Genomic DNA, 18736 nt, shown 5'->3' with positions numbered 1-18736 from the left:
TGGGTAGGGGAGTAGTGGTGGGGGTGGGGGGTATAGGGAACTTTCAGGATAGCATTTGAAATGTAAATGAAGAAAATAATAAATAAAAAAAGTGTTGAAGGTACAAGCACAGAATCAGAAAATGAAGCAACATGAAGCTTTTAAGTAATTGCAATACTGTTCCTATATTTTGCTATATGTGATTAATAACTCAACTTTTAAAAAAACAGACTTGGAAGGTAAATGTAAAATACACCTCTATCGTGTGTATGCTTGCACACATGTGTGGGTGACTGTATCACTGGAAAATGGATCAGGAGGAAGTGTGCTACCATGGAAGCTATATCTCCAGCTACGTTTACCACTTTTTATTTGCTGCAAATGAAGGCAGCAGTTAAAGGAACAGGCATTGAAAGATTCACCCTGATTTTACAGATGGTAACATCAAGGATAGAAATAAAACTGTGGCAGGAAAATGGGGGACAGAATTGGTGATATTGAAGCAGGTAAGAAATGAGGGGCTTGCTGGTTTTCAAATAGTTGCAAGCCTTCCTTCTTCCAGACTTCATAGTTTGCATGGTTGACGTGTATTTAGAATAGACCTGTATCTAAATGGTTTCCTCTATGCCAACCAGCGAAGCAGCAAAGCCTTTTATTGGTGTAATGAGGAAAAACTACACATATATTCTCTGTGGTTGACCAGCATGGCAACATTAACTTTTCTTTTTTTCTTTTTTTTTTCCCCAGCCATTTCCAAAGCAGCCAGGGACATCAGGCGCTTACCCTCTTACTTCACCCCCTACATCCTATCACAGCACAGTTAATCAGTCCCCCTCTATGATGCACACACAGTCTCCAGGTAAGATACGAGTTATTTTCTGTTTTTGTCCACCTCAAGAGGAAGCATTGCTTAGGTGACCTCAGGTGTCACTCAGGTTTTTTTTCCCATCTCTGCCTCAGTATTTGCCTACATTTATTGGAGCAGTGCTGAAAAGCCCACACTGGCAGTACATTAGGAGCATTTCCTAAGATTGCTAGTAATCTGATGGTCTGCATTAGAGGTTGACAGTTGTAGGCCTAGGGCCAAATCTTAACCACTGTCTGTTCTTAAGTAAATAAACAAATGAAACAAAGCCATGTCAATTTACGTGTTATTCATGCCTGCTCCTTTTCACTCTCTCTTATTTTATATATATTTTGAGACTGGGTTTGATATTACCCAGGCTGGCCTTAAACTCACTGTGTAGTTAGACTGTCTGGAGATCACTGATCCTTCTCTGCTTTCTCCTCCCTAGTATTGGGGTTAGGAATACACCACCATGCCTGACTCCTTTGTTATGGATGCCCTTCTATCCCTGTTTCATATGTGAACCTTTGGGAGATGTGGCAGTGATTTGTTCTCCAGCTCCCAGAGTCGGACACATTACATCTTATTTGTCCTGACCAAATGGCTTTGTTGGGCAGTCCTGTGCACTGTAAAGTGTAGGTGGCATGTGAAAATTTAACTTTTGACTGAATAGTTCTATGAAATTTCTTGAGCCTGAAGTTCAGCAGGAAACTGGGTCCCAGCCCCTGGCTCCCATTTACCATCTATCAAATGACAGGCATCAGATTTCTTAAGAAAAATACTCTCTTACCTTGCAGTTTCCATTCTCAAATTAATAGGACAAAAAAATTTAAATTGTTTTATTACAAATTAAGTATTAGATAAAATTGCATGTAAAATATAAGAAATTAAATAATTTTGCCAGGCCTGGTGATGGAACTCTATAATCCCAGTTACTTTGGAGGCTAGGGCAACAGGATCAAAAGTTTAAGACCAAAAAAGAAAAAAAAAGGGGGGAGTGGTGATGGGGGAAAACAGACCACAAAATCAGAAAAAAATACAGAAAAATCTGGGCCATAGTTCATTGGTTGAGTGCTTGCTTAGCATACATCCATGAGGCCCTGTGTTCAATTCTTAGTAGTACAAGAAGAAAAAAGCCTTTGGTTTAATGCATGGATCAAATAGTGAATGTCTTCATCATTAGAAGATGCTCTGCTTATTAGCTTGATGTGTGTGTGTCTGTGTCTGTGTGTCTGTGTCTGTGTTTCTGATATTAAGTATGGAACCCAAAGTCTCACATACACTAAACAAATGCTTTACCAGTGACATCTCCAAACCCTAAGAGTTTTCCCATTGTAAAATAGAATTGGTACTATATGTTTTTCTTTATAAATTACTTTCCTAAAATCCCTTAATACATATATGTATGTATACGTGTACGTACATACAACAAATGTGCATGTACCCACAGATCTTGCTAATCTGAGACCCTTGTTTAACCCACTCATTCCATTTGTAAATGAGAATAGCATACAACACTGGCTATTCCATCTGCTACCTTTAAACCTGTCTCATCATGGCAGCCTCTTCCTCTTTTGCATGCTTCTCTTCACAGTCACTCAGATTGCTCAAGGAATTTGTTGTTGTTGATTTTACAGTCGGGTCCTGGGGGAAGAAAGCAGGCAGCCACATCTTTGTTTTTAAGAAAAATCTTTAAATTTCCTACTTTTTGGAGGCTCTATGTGTATGCATGGTTCCTCTGTTTAGACACACGTGTTGCGCCTTCTGGCTTTTGAAAGACTTGTTTGGTAGAGGACTGGCCATTTCTGCCCTAGAGATGCTTCTTTGCCTGCCTCCTTCACCTTGACTCGGCTCAAGATCAGACTTAAAGAAGGTGCTTTGGAGAAGGCCAGATGCAAGGACACAGACTAGGTGGGTGGGTATTCCAGGCAGACCCCCACACCATGTGTGTGGAACCTGTGGTGCCAGAGTACACTGTCTTGAATGACCAGAATATGGATATGTGGGACTCTTCAAGAGTTTGGTCTTTACTGGATCAGCCATCCATCCATATTTGGACTTTATTAGGGTAACAAAGGGGTATTATTATTATTATTATACCACAGAGGAACTGATTTTTGGAACTACAGAGGTCTCAATTCTGTGGTTGCAAAACTCCTAGAGATTTTCAAGTCTAAGTATGTAGACATTTGGCTCTATGGAGGCCTGCAGCTTAACAGAGCTTCTTGGACCATAGGTTGAAGATTTGGAAGTTGTCTTCCCCAGGGTCATTAAGGGCTGAGTGGGTGGGAGAGCTTAGTCCCAATGAATACCAAAGGTGAAGTCACAGCTGGGGAGGATATAGGCAGATTGATACCCAGAACCCCAGGGGTATGTCTCTAGGAAAAGCAGAGACTATTGTTTAGGAGGAAGGGGAAATGCATTTTTATAATAGTAGACAGGTATGCTTGCTATGAATATGCCAAGCCCAATTCTAAGCGCTTTACTCATTTAATCCTCACAGCAAACTTATGGCATAGGTCCCATTATTATTCCCATTTTATGGAGAAAAACCGAGGCATGGAGAAGTTAAGTCACATGTCAGATCATACAGCTAAATAGGTAAATATAACGCGTGAAGGTTAATCAACTTGGTTGACATATTTATTGAGTACACAATATTGCTTAAGTATTTTAGAACATAAAAATGAAATTATCCTATACTACAGTAAAGAGTTTGAAACCTGCTAATATTGAATGATAATAAAGCAAGTATTTATATGTTGAGTTTATTCTTAAGTTCTCCCTTTGAAGTCCTTTAAAGTTAAAATCCCTCCCATGGCTTTAAGTGCCATCTTTTAAGTGCCTGTCTCCCAGCTTCTGTATGTATTTTAGATCTCACTTTGAAACTCCAGCCTTTGATTTTCTAATTATCTATTCAGTACTTCCACCTAATATCTAGTGGCTTGCCAAAACTCACCAGGGCTGAAACTAAATTCCTAGTTTCTCAGTCCTGTGTCCTGATCCTTGTATGGACAACACATTTAGAAAGAGACGGCCCCATCTTTCATATTCCTTGGCATATTCTGCTCATATCAGAGATACACGGAATATGTTTGCTTATATACTCATTGAGTTATTTACCAAATACTATTGACTATGTCCTGTTTTAGACCCAAATTGAAGCTTTTAGCCTTCAATCACCCTAGCAGCTTGTTCCAGCCACTAGAGTGATCCTTTCTAGACAGAAGTATGTTAATGGCTTCCGCTCCAGACTCTAATTGCTACCCACCATGTGGGACAAACTATCTGTCCTTAGAGTGGCCTCTAAGTCCACATGTGGTCTGGAACTCACCTTTAAACTCTGTCCTCTCCTCTCAGGCCACCCTTCTTCACTCTTTTCCAGCACTCTGACCCCCTTCCTGTCACACAAACTGTCCCTTCTTTGAGACCTTTGGATTGGCTCTTCTGTCTGCCTGGATTATCTTTCTCCCTGTGCTGTGTCCTGCATTTTTCTTCCTGTCTGGTTCACACGTCAGTTTACTTCACCTCTGCCACCACAAGGAATTGCTCTTTTCCTTGGCACTGGTTTTCGCTCTAGCACTTGTCATTACCTTCTAGGTTCATCGTGCTCATTTTACTAGGTTACATGCTCCAGGAGGGCAGAAATTGTCTTATGTTAATGATGTCCTCTGTACCTAGAACAGTGCCTGGCAAGAAGCTGGTAATCTCACCTATTTGTTGATGAAGTATATAACTAAAAAGTGCATTGGTTATATTTCTTTGCAGTTAGTGAGTATAAGAGTTACAATGTGGATCCATGGATTTGAACTTTCTTGCAATAGAGGTCTTTCCAGTTTTCCTTCCTGCTGTTTATGGGACTTATTCTGTCTCTTTTAGTCTCTAGGGAGTTTTTTTTTTAAAAAACTTGTGCTCTTTGGACAGGACATACTATGTGTCCTGCGAGATTATCTGTAATTATTTTCCTTTATTAGGAAATCTGCATGCTGCCAGCTCCCCCAGTGGGGCTTTGAGAGCCCCATCACCAGCGTCATTTGTTCCAACTCCTCCCCCATCCTCGCATGGAATCTCAATAGGACCAGGGGCCAGTTTTGCTAGTCCACATGGTGAGTCCATACATGGAAATCGCTATAGCATTTAGAGCGTGATGGGAAAGTCATTTTTGTTAAATAAAATTTCTTATTGAAAAAACTAGTAATTTATTGAGGAATAGCAAAAATGACTTGAGCAAAAAGACATGTTTTTCATAGTTTACTCGCACAGAGGCACTGACTGGTTGGTCTCTAGCTGTCTTCCCCTGCTTGTCCTTTTTGTCAACTGCTGCTTGCTTGCTGGCCATCCTGTATCTCTGTGTTTGCTTTCTAGCTATTGGCCCGTCTCCCCTCAGATACCTCCCCCTAACCTAGGTGGGTACCTTCCCAGATGAGTAGATTCTCAGTGGAATCAAATAGACGTTAGAAGGAGGTAGACAGTGAATTGTCCTCCTGTGTTTGTTGTCAGTTTGTTTTTTGAGACAAGATTTCTCTATATAGCCCCGGCTGGCTTCCAAGTTCCAACAGTCCTCTACCCCAAGTGCTGAGATTACCAGCAGGAGATAGGACACCCGGCTAAAATGTTTTCTTTCATGTCACTAGACAGCTACCTTACCTCTTTTCTCAGAGGCATTTGTCTTACTGGTTTCTGATATATTCTTTATTCTTATATTGCTTATTTTAGTTTATGTGTGTGAGTGTTTTGTCATGTATGTATGTGAACCATGTGCATTCCTAGTATCCCTGCCTAGAGGTCAGAAAAGGGCATCAGAACCCCTGGAATTGGAATTACAAGTGGTTGTGAACCACCCTGTGGGTGTTGGAAAGCAAACCTTTGTAAGAACAAATGATCTTAATCACTGAGCCATTTCTCCCTGCCCGGGTTTATATTCTTACAGATCTGTTTTACACACATACTTTCTCTCTCTCTCTCTCTCTCTCTCTCTCTCTCTCTCTCTCTCTCTCTCCCCCTCACATGGCAGCATATTATATACACTATTCACTTAAACATCATAAACACCGTGCCACATTAGAATATAAAGAGCTTCTTCAGTCTTTCAGCTGTGTTCAGCTATGTCTTTGTTTTTGAACATTTGTCAGTAAATACTCGTTATCATACTACAGAACTTTATAACATCCCGTGTCTGGGTATACCATAACCTAAGTATAGTTCTATTTTGAGTTCTTACCTTTTTTCACAATTAAAACTGCTGCCATAGGTACACATACCCATGATCTCCTTACATAAGTTCCTAAAAATGTCATTGAAGTCATTCGACAACATTGGGCATATTTCTTACCTGAAGTGCTGTACCATTTTCTTGTAGCATCTGGGCAGAATGCCTACTGTCCTTCCACATAGCCAACATGGGATATTAGGATTTTCTAAAAGTAACTGGGCCACTTTTCTAGGTTAATATTAGATAGGTGTTTCTTGATTATTCGTGAAATTCCACTTACTGAATTCACACTTTTTTTGAATGCCCATTTGTGTCTTTAGTGTTTCTTTATTTCTCCCAATTTACCTTGCTTACTCTCTTGGGCTCTCTTCTTCCTTACTTATTTTTAAGACTTTTTTTTTTTTAATAAGTCACGACCATTTATTCACCAAAATAATCAGTATACTTTCTCAGTGTTTCATTTGAGGACAAAGGGATATAAACAGTATATCAAAGATATCTTTGTGGTGAAATTTAAAATATCAAATTGTTAAGGAAGTCACTGCTTTCAAAATTTGATTGTCAGTTCTTATTCAGTGTAGCCTTCACTGAAAAAAGAAAATGTATAGTTTCCCTCCCCCCTCCTTCTCTGACAAGAATGGAAACATAAGTTTTCGGAGCTGGTCTTCCTTTCAGCAAAGCTTGATGTTTTTGTTAAATGTATGGGACCTTGTCTGAAGGAAAATTCATCCTTTCTTAGTCTCGTCGCTTCTATCTCTGCAACCCACTTTGAAAGTACAGAAACCCTAGCAGGGCATGGTGGTGCACACCTTTAATTTCAGCACTGTGGAAGCAGAGGCAGATGGATTTCTATGAGTTCAAGGCCAGTCTGGTCTATATAGTAAGTTCTAGGGCAGCCAAGGTGATGCAAAGAGACCCTGTGTCAAAAAACAACCAAAAAGAAAGTACCAAAAACTCCACAAAAATAGAGACTTAGGTGTAATGTGAAAGAGAAGAACGAAAATGACTCATTCTTTAAGGCTCTGGCTGTTATTCACATACTTTGAGGACATTAACATATGTGTTTTGAGAATTATCTGTTTTATTACCCTTTTTTTCAGGAACCCTTGACCCTAGTTCTCCATACACTATGGTGTCACCAAGTGGACGAGCTGGAAACTGGCCTGGGTCTCCTCAAGTGTCTGGACCCTCACCAGCAACCCGTTTGCCTGGAATGTCACCAGCTAACCCATCTCTGCATTCTCCTGTTCCAGATGTTTCTCATTCTCCTCGAGCTGGCACAAGTGAGTGTTGTCAGCACTGTTTCTCCAGAGCAACGCCAATGTATGACTCCACCTTCATATTTGAAAGTCACAGTATATTTCTCTAAGGAGAATTTCCAAACCTTAAATTTTTTCCTTTACAAACCAGTCTGCAATATTAACTAGCAACATCATGAAAAATGTAATAAGAAAAGGGGTTATGTCCTTTAGAAGTCTTAAGAAACTGAGTCTCTGCACCTCTGTCAGTGTCTGCTAACTTAAGTCTTCAATATTGAACCATAAAAGATACCTTAAGTTAACAACCAAAGGGACAGAAGTTAATATAAGAGATTTGTACAAGTGTATCTGTTTGTTTATCTTCATAACTTTCAGTGCTTACAGCAACGAATGCTATGTTAGCTCACAATTGTTTGCTTTGACAAACTCTCCTGAGCTAGTTGACTTGTGTGTCCGCAGTAGGTAGCCTAACCATAGCCTCAGCTGGCATGGATTCTCTCTGCTCTGTGTGGTCTCACACTCCATCATGGCTTGTTTACCCAGTGGGTAGAGCACATGACAGAGGACATGGGAGTCTTGTAGCTATCCCAGCATCCCTTACAAAAGCAGGTCACAGGACCAAGCACAGTTTAGGTTGAGAAGCAGAACCCAGTTCCTTGAAGGAGTCCCTACAGGATCACATTGAATCTGAATACAATCAGAAGATTCACTGTACCTGATTCTATGATTCCTTGGTAACAAGGAATAATTACAAGAGTTACAATTACCTGGCAACTGTCTGATGAAGGCAAAGCAGGCAGCAATGGCATATTGTGTATGCATTTATAATTGAAGTTACCTATTTTCCTTCCCAAAAGGTTCCCAGACAATGCCAACCAACATGCCTCCACCTCGAAAACTACCTCAGCGCTCCTGGGCAGCATCTATACCCACCATTCTCACTCATAGTGCCTTGAACATCTTACTGCTACCCTCTCCAACACCAGGCCTTGTGCCTGGCCTGGCAGGCAGTTACCTTTGTTCCCCACTTGAGAGATTCCTTGGATCTGTCATCATGAGACGACACCTTCAAAGAATTATCCAACAGGAAACGGTATGAGTATTATGCAACTTTCTAAGTGGTCATTGTCAAAGGGAAAAGACAATCTTTGTGAGGGTTACCTTCTTAACCATCTTGTTAGAATTAGGCTCAAGTCTTTACCTAGCATTAAAGATGGACCCCACTGTTTTCTGTCCTTAGATAAGAGGGTTGTACAGTTTACTGTTCTGTGTTTTCTATATAATGTGGTTTACCAGGACTGAGGAACAGATTATCACACTAAACATATTCAGCGCACATAGGTTCTGACCTTGCACATGCAAATGACTGTTTGCTCTCTGATGTGATTTTGTAGATAGACTGACTTTGAAGTTGAGTCTTCATCAAAATCAAAGTGTTGATCATAGGCATTAGGGCTTTTTTTAAATTGATGAGTAATTACATTTGTTTAAAATCTTGTAGAAATAGACATCTAACAAACCTTATGATGCTAACATTCTTTATTTATATTTACCATCATTACCAATAGCTACATGTGTTAATGAAGTAGCCAAACTGTTTGTAATAAATACTATATACACTTGCCTCAAAGTCATTTCATAATCTTTATAGTCAGATATTTTAAAAAGAATGTAAAAAGTATTTTAATTTGGATTGTGTAAAATAGTGGGTTTCATTTGATTTTTTTTCTTTAATGTTAAATGTATTTCACTAATAATAAATTAAGTTGATTATTAAGTTTTAATTAATTGTTAATGTGTATGGGTGTTTTTGCCTGTGTGTCTGTGTACCATGTGTACATAGTACACACTGAGGCCAAAAGAGGCCATCAAATCTTCCTGGAACTGGAATGACAATCAGGAGTCCTAGGGTGCTGGGAATCAAACCTAGTTCCTCTGGAAGAGCAGCTCCTACATTAATGTTTTTCTTATTCTTCTTTCTTTTTTTTTAAAAAAAATATATTATTTGTCTTATGATTATGAGTATACTGTAGCTGTCTTCAGACACCAGAAGAGGGCATTGAATCCCATTAAAGATGGTTGTGAGTCACCGTGTGGTTGCTGGGATTTGAACTCAGGACCTTTGGAAGAGCAGTCAGTGCCATCTCTCCAGCTCCAATGTTTTTCATATGTGAACATACTTATTCATACTCTCCGCCATTGCCTCTCTTCTCACTGTACCCCTGTCCAATATTAACATATGTTAATTAAATTGCCATTCGGCTTAGAGAGGATGAAAGCTGTGGTGCAGCCTCAGTTCTGCTATTCGTGGTCCCTGTAGCATTAGGCTTTGTGACTCTCGTCAGACTTACCTGGATCAACATGTTTTCCTATTGAGACATTTCTGTCAGCTAAGTTTGTGTCTTTCCCTGTTGATTTGCTGCATCCTTGTTTTGCAGTTGCAGCTGATCAATTCCAATGAACCTGGTGTAATCATGTTCAAGACAGATGCCCTGAAATGCAGAGTAGCCCTTAGTCCCAAAACCAACCAGACCCTTCAGCTAAAAGTGACACCTGAAAATGCAGGACAATGGAAACCTGATGAGCTTCAAGTTCTGGAGAAATTCTTCGAAACAAGAGTATGTGTTTTCTAATACATGATTGTACTTTAGTCAGTGAGTCCATGAAGTTGAAGTAGAATGAAGAGTAAGGTGAATTCTCTCCCCTACACCCCGTAGGTTGCAGGACCACCATTTAAAGCCAACACACTTATAGCCTTCACCAAGCTGTTGGGAGCGCCGACACACATTCTCCGGGACTGTGTGCATATAATGAAGTTGGAGTTGGTGAGTTGCTGAGAAACACAAACTTTTCTAATGAGATCTGTTGGAAGAGACTGTAGAACAGTGCTTATGGTCTAGCTCATTTTCTTCGCATATCATTCCATTTCTCCTAAAATTCATTTTCTTTAAGATAATAAATTTTATCTTTTTAATAATAATTACTATTTAGTACTAAAAAATTATAGGGACTTACTGTGTAGTCCTGGCTATCCTCAAATTTATGTGCTTGCCTCTAGCCCCTAAGTGGGGAGTTAAAGGCTTCAATTCAAGAAGTGTATTCTTAGTTTTGACTTCAAATTTGCCCTTGACAAGATTTAGCCTCTCTCCAGCCATTCTCAGCAAGCAGAGTTCCCCGAAGCTAACTTTCTTTGCAGAGATGGTCTGATGAGAAGAGCAAAGATCTCTCTTGTACTTGTATCTATTTCCATTATGAAACATTTTATATGTATTTATTTATTTCTAATCTGACTTTCCACCTTTGTGTCCCCTGAATATCCATGAATTCTCAAGTGTTGAGTCACACAGCAGATGGCAAAAAGGCAACAGTCATCTTTAGCGCTCTGGGTATCTGTTCTTGCTTTGTTTGAGCCTTTTCAGGGTCGCTGCTGGTTTTTGTCAGCTTGGTTTTCATTTGTATTGGGTTTCTAGAGCCAGTAAAAGAAATGGCTACTGGCAGAATGATTTAAAACAATAGCAGTTTATTCAGTCTTAATTCTAGAGAGATGTCCTAAATCAAGGTATCTTTGAGGACTTGCTCTCTAAGGGCTCCACAGGAAGATATGTCTTGTTTCTCCCTTGCTAATACAACTTTTGCTTTTATACCCATTACTCTGACCTATGCATCCCCATGTATGTGTCTATCTATATCTTTTTTTTCCTCTTATGAAGGATAACAACCACGAGGGCTCTACCTGATAAACTCTTCTTAACTTGCTTATATCTGCAAAGACCTCATTTTCAAGTGAGGTCATACTGAACTGGTTGGTCCTGAGAATAAGGACTTCTTGGCTTGTTCTAGCACACAATTCAACCCATAACAGCCCCCAGTATTTGCTAGTGTTCATGAGAGAGACCATTTCCAGAATGTCCTGCTTAAGCTCTTGCCCGAAATGGAAGCACATCACATTTAGTCCACTGCGTAAATCTTGGAGATCTTTCCACATTTTAGAGCATAAAATGTTTCCCATTTTCAACAAAACTAATGTTCTTTTAAATCACTGAAGTAACATGGCTAAATAACCACTCCTCTCTAACCTTCATTCCTACCCTAGAATCAAACCCAGAGCCTCATGTGCTCTGTCATTGAGCTACATCCCCAGCCCCACAGTCTTCTACACTTCAGTACAAAAGGACACAACAAAAAACTAAAATAGGGGTTTTGCTTTATCTATAGTGTCATTTTCTAGAACGAATTGGTGAATCAAATGATATGTAGATGTCATTAGGCAAATTATTCTCTCTGTTGAGATTACCCCAGTTTATGTTCCCATAAGCACCCCCAGCTCAGTTATCAATCTTTTTTTCCCCTCATTTTAAACCATTGGTAGTTTTAGCTATTATAAACCTTTGCTATAAATTGATATTTTAAACCTTTGATAAGTTTAGCTAGTTCTTTTTATTGCTATTTACTTTTTCTTATTCTATCAAAATTACTCATTTTTATGTAATGGTTACCTGCATGTATATCTGTGCACCACATCTGTGCCTGGTACCCTAGGAGAAAAGAAAGAGCCGTCAGATTCCCTTGGACTAGTGTTATAGATGATTGTGAGCTAAAGCTAGATCCTTTGAAAGAGGAGTCGATGCTTTGAATCACTGAGTCATCTTCCAGCACTTTTGTTTTTATTTTGTGTGTATCTGTCTGTCTGTGCCTCAGTTTATGCAAGGGAGAGCAGTGCTCATGGGAGCCAAAGTGAACATTGAATCGTCTGGTGCTGCTTGTGAGTTTTGACATGGGTTCTGGGAAATAAACCCAGGTCCTCTGCAAGAGCAACAAACTCCCTTACTGAACATGCAGTGGCACTTTGAAATACGCTGCTCCCTCCTACAAATAAGGACCAACACATGCTGACTGAAGTCCTATTTGGTTTCTAAGTCCTGTTTCTATCCACTTCCCTAAATAAATGACTGAAGACATGGTAATAGTTTCAAACTATTTCAAACTAATAGTTTCTCTCAGCCATCTCTGCATCCCAAGATTGATGTTCATTTTACTTTGCATGTGTATATATGTGCAACTGTGTGTATGCCATATGTGCATGAGTGCTGGCATAGGCCAAAAGAGAGGGCATCGGATTCCTTTCAGCTGGAGTTAGAGCTGGTTGTGAACTACCCCATACAGATGTTAGGAATCACACTTGGGCGCTCTGGAAGAGCAGTATGCATTGTTAACCTGCTGAGCCATCTCTCCAGCCCTGTGTTTTAGGTGTTTCTTAAAACTATATAGTTTGAGCCTTGGTGATAGCTGGTGTTTATTTGATTAATCCAATACCCCCTCCTCCTTTTGCTGCCATTTTAGTATCAGGCTTAAGGAGGCAAGGGTTTTTTTCTTTTTCTTGTTTTTCTTTCTTTTTGGTTTTGTTTAGATTTTCATTTGATAGGATATAACAGACATAAGTCGGAAAGATCTCTTTGAGATTTTGAAGGAGTAAATATGTATCTATAAAAACACCTGTGATTTTTCTCTTCCAAACTATTACCATGGCTGAATTCAGTCATTTATTTAGGGAAGTGGATAGAAACAGGACTTAGAAACCAAATAGGACCTCAGTCAGCATGTGTTGGTCCTTATTTGTAAGAGGAAGCAGCGTATTTCAAAGTGCCACTGCATGTTCATGAGCATGATTAGAGTCTCACTCAAGATGTGGGTGTAATAATTGTAAGCCACTGGTTGGGATGCAGGGAGAAAGCAGTGAATCCCTGAGCGTTGTTGGTTCTATGAACAACACAATGAGGCAAGGGTTGGTGTCAAAGACACTGTAGCCACTGGCCTTGGGCAGAATGAAGGAGAACATAGGGCCCAAATTTACCCCCAGAGCTTTTAGTTACTTGTTTCATGGATTTTTTTTTTTAAGTAAGAGTGCATGCTGTCTGGATCAATAAATGTAAGGTGAAGTTCTAACTCCTCAGACTCCATAGCAGATGTGATTTTTAAATGTTAAGAGGTTTTTTTGTCATTATTTTTCCCCTTTACAACAGTTCCCAGACCAAGCAACGCAGCTGAAATGGAACGTTCAGTTTTGCCTCACCATCCCTCCCAGCGCACCACCAATTGCACCTCCTGGGACACCAGCTGTGGTCCTGAAATCCAAAATGCTATTTTTTGTAAGTATCACCTGACATCATCAGTGCGTGCAGTTTCTGAGGAAAAAGCCACGTGAGCGTTGTAGAGCATCTTTTGAATGAGCTCTTCTTGTTAGCTATATGCCTAGAGTTCTCCACTGTTAGACTGGGGGGGGGGGGTTTCTTAGCTCCCTTAGTAACAACAGAGATTTATTCAGGGTTGCAATTGGGAGACAATCATAGCACTCGGGTGGGTCTCTTTTTTTCCTCATATTTAATTTTCCTGTACTTGCTGTATCTTATTCTGAAAGTAAATATAGTACCTCTCACAACGAGTCAAATATTTGATTTTCTGTTTTTATTCTCTTTGTGTATCTACAGCTTCAACTAACTCAGAAAACATCAGTCCCTCCCCAAGAACCTGTTAGTATAATAGTTCCAATTATTTATGATATGGCTTCAGGTACCACCCAGCAGGCAGACATTCCCAGACAGCAGAACTCTTCTGTTGCTGCGCCAATGATGGTCAGCAACATTCTGAAGAGGTTTGCAGAGATGAACCCTCCACGACAAGGTACATGAGCAGTAGATGGTATTTTGTTGCATATATGTTATAACACTTCCTTTGAGAGAGACCTCCCTCCCGTTCCCTCTCTTATCCCTCCTTCGCTACTCTGCATCCCAATCCTAGTACTCTGTTGCCATGGTCCTCTTAGTGTCTGCCTGTCGCTTGCTTTCTTTCTCACTGGTTCTTCAGTTTTGTCCATTTCTCTGCTGCCTGGACTTCATTTTTGTTAGCAAATTACTATTGGGACTGAGCCAGTTGCAAATGCCAGAAGCTTGTATTTATAGCACTCATTGCCACAGAGCCCTAGGTTAGGATGATAGAATTTTTCGTGGCTGTGAATCCCTGCCTTGCCATCAGTACCTGCCACTCTGTACATCCCAAAGTTGGAATGCATGTTGGTTTCTCATACTCCATGGTTCGATCATGAATAGAATACTATTATCAAAAGTTGTGTATCTTCTAAATGTTTTGTGAAGAATAAAAGCTGATACAAATGGCATCGCTGCTTTTTGGGCTTCTTATGTAAGTGTCAGGCGGGTGCAAGTGAGCCTTTTCCCTGAGCGCACAGTGAAGCTCTGAGGCTGGACATTGCCCAGGAAACCAGAGTGTTTCTTGACAGATAAATGAGGTCCCTTCGACAATGGAGTAGCCCACACTTAATTCCTGGCAATGCCAAATTTGGGGTTCTAAATCATGAAGCTCAGCAAAGAGAACGTTGCTTCGATTTTGCTCATTTCTAATATTTATGAATGTATACTCATGCCTAATGCTAAGGAAGTCCTCTTTATAGCCTTAGAATAGCTTGCAAACAGAATTATGAGAAATGAGGAAAAAGCTGTTCTCTGAAACATTTTAAAGTATCACAGTGTCAAAACTTAGGAATCCCAAGGGAAAAAGAAGTTTTAAAAAGCTATCTGTCCCCAATCCCATACCTAGGTAAGTTCTTGCCTCAGTTTCTAAGGAATCCACTGGGCAGTAGAGAACAACAGTATGCTTCGTTTGTCAGAATACTTTGGACAATTTTCTGCTTTCATTCTTTTTAACCTTTCTCTTCAGCTGAGAATAGGACCTCAGGAATCAAAATTTAAAGCTATTACAATTCTCAAGTTAGGAGTCTAGTAGAACTGAGATGGTAAACATAATTCCTTCATATGGATAACTTTTTTAAAGTATGATTTGATCCTACTGCGATCTAGCAAATTTTCTACCTATCAGTGAAAGTGTCAAAGAAGTGTGTATGCATGTCCCTGTATGCACAGGCATGCATGCACACACATGCGCTTGCACATGCGTGTGCACACATACACACTTCAGTTCATTAAGAATTGGTAAGGTATTATGGGGTGCTTTCTTTTTTTCTTTTGTTCCTTCTTTTGGTTGGACAAGCCTTTGGATTTCCTTTGTCCTTTTGTCTGTACCCTCATTTTCCAGTGCTTGGAGCAAAGACTGGCAGTGACTTGCACAGGAACACAGTGTCCTGCCCTTTGACAGGCCATAATTCCTATGAGGGCTTCATTTCGCCCCCTATCAGCCATAAGTAGTGTCAAAGCATGTTCTAACAGGAAGGATCTAGTTTTGCTTTATACTGGAGGGTGAGTGGTGAGGATGAGGAACGAGTCATACCTCCACAATCGAGTTTTTAACATCCTTGCCATGAAATATGTCAGCTTCCTTGCCCTTCTCCCACAGTGCAAACATTTTGAAGGAAAATACTAGCTTGGTTCAGTGGTGTTACACCTATAATCTATGCCCATGGAGGCTGAGGCAGGAGAATTTTGAGTTCTAAACCAGTCTGGGTTACATAGACCATTTGTTGTCTTATATAGCAACTACAATGAAGAGAAAAGGGGAAAAATAACTACGCTTAAGTAAACCCTTTCTCCTTTGAAAACAGAAACAAACCTCCTTTATTTTTATATTTAATTGACTTCACTCTTAATGTGAAACTTTAGAAGTCAAATATTTCCATGAAGCCAACAATCTCCATGAGCTGTCAGACAAATTTAAAATTTAACCTAACTACAATATAGAATGAAAATGTTGAATTTCTTAGCCAAAGTAGTGCTGTGTAGAGCATGCACATTTCTTTTGCTGCAGAACATTCTATTGGTCAGCATTATTCCTATAATGTAGTAGCAGTATTCTTATCTGGCCTTTCATGCAGAGTTAGCTGGAAGGACATCATGGAAGTCATAAGCAATGCACAGATATAAATTAGAACTATCGTTAGTTCAAGTACGCATTAAGTATTCTAAAGTCAAACTGTTAAAGTCTTATCCAATGTGGCACTGTTTCTGTGCACTGAAAGCATCTCTTTCTCTCTGTTTAAACTTGACATGTGCTCCCAGTTTCTTCCTGAGACAAAAACAAAGCCCAACCCAAATATAATATGTTACACCACACCAGTTTCCAGTGCCTAAAATCTGAATAGTTTAAAATACTTAAGTCTTTTATTTCAAATAAGTGACTGATTTTAACCATCCCTTCCCTCACTGGTGTGTTAACGTCTCTCTACTGCGAATAGCTAATGACCATTTTTCTCTGTTGCAGGTGAATGCACAATATTTGCAGCTGTTCGTGATTTAATGGCTAATCTTACACTGCCCCCTGGTGGGCGTCCATAGACACTATTGTTTTTAAACCAGGAAGGCTGACTAATGAAACAAAACAACACACACACACAAAAAGGCTGAATTCAGCCGTCAGTTTTAAAAAGGAAAAGGACTTTTTTTTTAACCTTAAGAGCTAAATATTCTAAACTGGCAACATTTTCAGGGTGCACTTCATCAAAAAGACCATCAATTTTTTTGTATAGTGAACTTGTATAGTGTGTTTAAATGCGACACATTTCAAACTAGGTAACAGATCAGTGTCCTCGTGCCAGTAATAGATTTAATATTCTGTTTTATACTATAAAATAATGCCAAACTTGTTTATTTAATTGTTTTCTTATGTTTTGGGTGTAATGGTCCTTTTTGATTTTTATTTTGTTTTGTTTTTGTTTTGTTTTGTTTTTGTTTTATTTTTAAGGCAGGTCTGTCAGTTTTGAATACTGTAAAACTGTGACAAACTTTATATTGAAGCTGTATTTTAATATGACCGCTTTGAATCCTTACTCAGAAATGGTTTTGGGAGTTGTTAAACACATCCCAAAGAAGCAATATTTAATAAAACTAGGATCTAAAAGAGACACTTACTTGTGTATGTATAAGCTCTCTAGAGTTCTTAGGGCCTCCCCTCATCTTTAACATGGTGGGGCCAGTCAGTTTTTTAATTATATATGTCTGAAATTTGACCAAAAACATTCTTGTTTTAAGGTTAGTTTCTTCAGACATTCCTAACCTGACTGGTGATAACATTTAGCACCTCAGTTGTTTTTCAGTATAGGATTTGGATAAACTGAAAGAGCTTTGTCTTTGAAAAGAGAGTGATTTATAGTGATCAAGGATCCCAAATAATACGATTCTCATATGTGAGAAAATGGGAACCTTTTTGCTAGGAAAATGTCATTTTTAAGGTATACTTAAAAATGTATACAGCATTAACTAGGAACAAAAACGTGACTGCTCTAATTTGCATGACGTTTTTCTTTTATCTTATTTAACTTTTTACCTTCCCCAGCCCATTTGGGGTTGTTCTAAACAATCTCAATTTAATCCATTGTCAGCAAAATGATAGGACGTTTTGTTGGTCGCAACCTAGTCCAGTCATTTAAAAAGTCCACAGTGCAGTGCCTGTCCGGTGTTCAGTGGAGTTTCTGGCACTGGTACGTCTCAATAGGATTGCTTTTTAAGAGTACTGTACTGTCTCTTGCAGCCAGTCAGGGACTTTTTAAACTTTAATGAATATGATCTGATTCAAATGTCTTCTGATAACTTGATGTTACCTGGAGCAGTTTTTTTTTTTTTTGTTTTGTGTTTTTTTTAAATGATAATATCATGCTGAGTTATCTAGACAATGTATTATCCTTGATGAAATTTTAGATGTCTGATTACATTTTAAGATGATTGAGCTTCTACAAGTATAACCATGAGATTCTAGTTTTTTAAGTGTCTTACTGCAACTGTATCATGTGTTCTCCTCAACTTGGCTTGAGTCTCCCTTTGCAGTCAGAGTTGAGGCCTTCTTTGTCTTCTTTGTCTTTTTTCTGCTTTCATCTCCTGCTTTTCACCCAACTCTGCCACTGTTCCAGAGTAGGTGACTAAACTTTTATTCTTCCTTTAGCTTAACCCCTTTCTCCTTCTGTTTCCAGTTCTCTTCACAGTCCTAATCACATGGGTTCGGCAAGCTAAGATGTCTTGATCAGGAGTCAATCCTTTTCTATTTGGAGCTGAATCCTATCTTTCATGTAGAAATCTACATGTATATACAAGAAATGTATTTTTATCTGCAGGATGATATTGTTTCAAATAATTTTATTAATAGAATTAACTTTTCAGGTATTTTCTCTTTTAAGTGTGGTTTTAAAATGTTAAATGAATTTTTATACATGATGCATTCAATGGCTACTTTTTTCCTAATTATAACACCTTTGAATGCATTGTGTAAATCAAGTAAGATAGCATTCAATGAACAGAATTTGATTTTGATGCTTATTAAGAGTAAACCAATGAATTTGAATTTTGATATCATGCTTGGTACTTGGAATTGGTATATACTTTATTAAAGCTTGGAAATACTTAGCATTTGAATCGTAACTTTCATCACGAACCATGTCTTTTGCCTCTTTTGTTAACCAGATTCAATCAAAGAACTGGATGCCATAGT

The 18736-nt window shown here is 39.1% G+C and overlaps 1 protein-coding gene across 2 annotated transcripts in view; it reads left to right on the top strand.

Annotated features, from left to right (window-relative positions):
* The window catches only part of Med14 (mediator complex subunit 14), an 81562-nt gene extending 62911 nt beyond the window's left edge, over positions 1–18651 (top strand). Inside the window, exons 23-31 of one of the 2 annotated variants that reach the window (XM_021187367.2) lie at positions 727–838; positions 4801–4932; positions 7139–7321; positions 8155–8390; positions 9736–9915; positions 10015–10122; positions 13318–13443; positions 13783–13975; positions 16520–18651. In XM_021187367.2, coding sequence (XP_021043026.1) covers positions 727–838; positions 4801–4932; positions 7139–7321; positions 8155–8390; positions 9736–9915; positions 10015–10122; positions 13318–13443; positions 13783–13975; positions 16520–16593 — 1344 coding nt within the window. In that variant the 3' untranslated portion in view covers positions 16594–18651. The remainder of the gene's footprint in view (positions 1–726; positions 839–4800; positions 4933–7138; positions 7322–8154; positions 8391–9735; positions 9916–10014; positions 10123–13317; positions 13444–13782; positions 13976–16519) is intronic. The other variant, XM_029533991.1, reaches the window with a different exon arrangement.
* The last annotated feature ends 85 nt before the right edge of the window (positions 18652–18736 follow it).

Source organism: Mus pahari, chromosome X, assembly GCF_900095145.1.
Source record: "Mus pahari chromosome X, PAHARI_EIJ_v1.1, whole genome shotgun sequence".
NCBI classification, from domain to species: domain Eukaryota; kingdom Metazoa; phylum Chordata; class Mammalia; order Rodentia; family Muridae; genus Mus; species Mus pahari.
The sequence above is the reverse complement of the archived record's forward strand: the minus strand, read 5'-3'. Positions and strand labels throughout refer to the sequence as shown.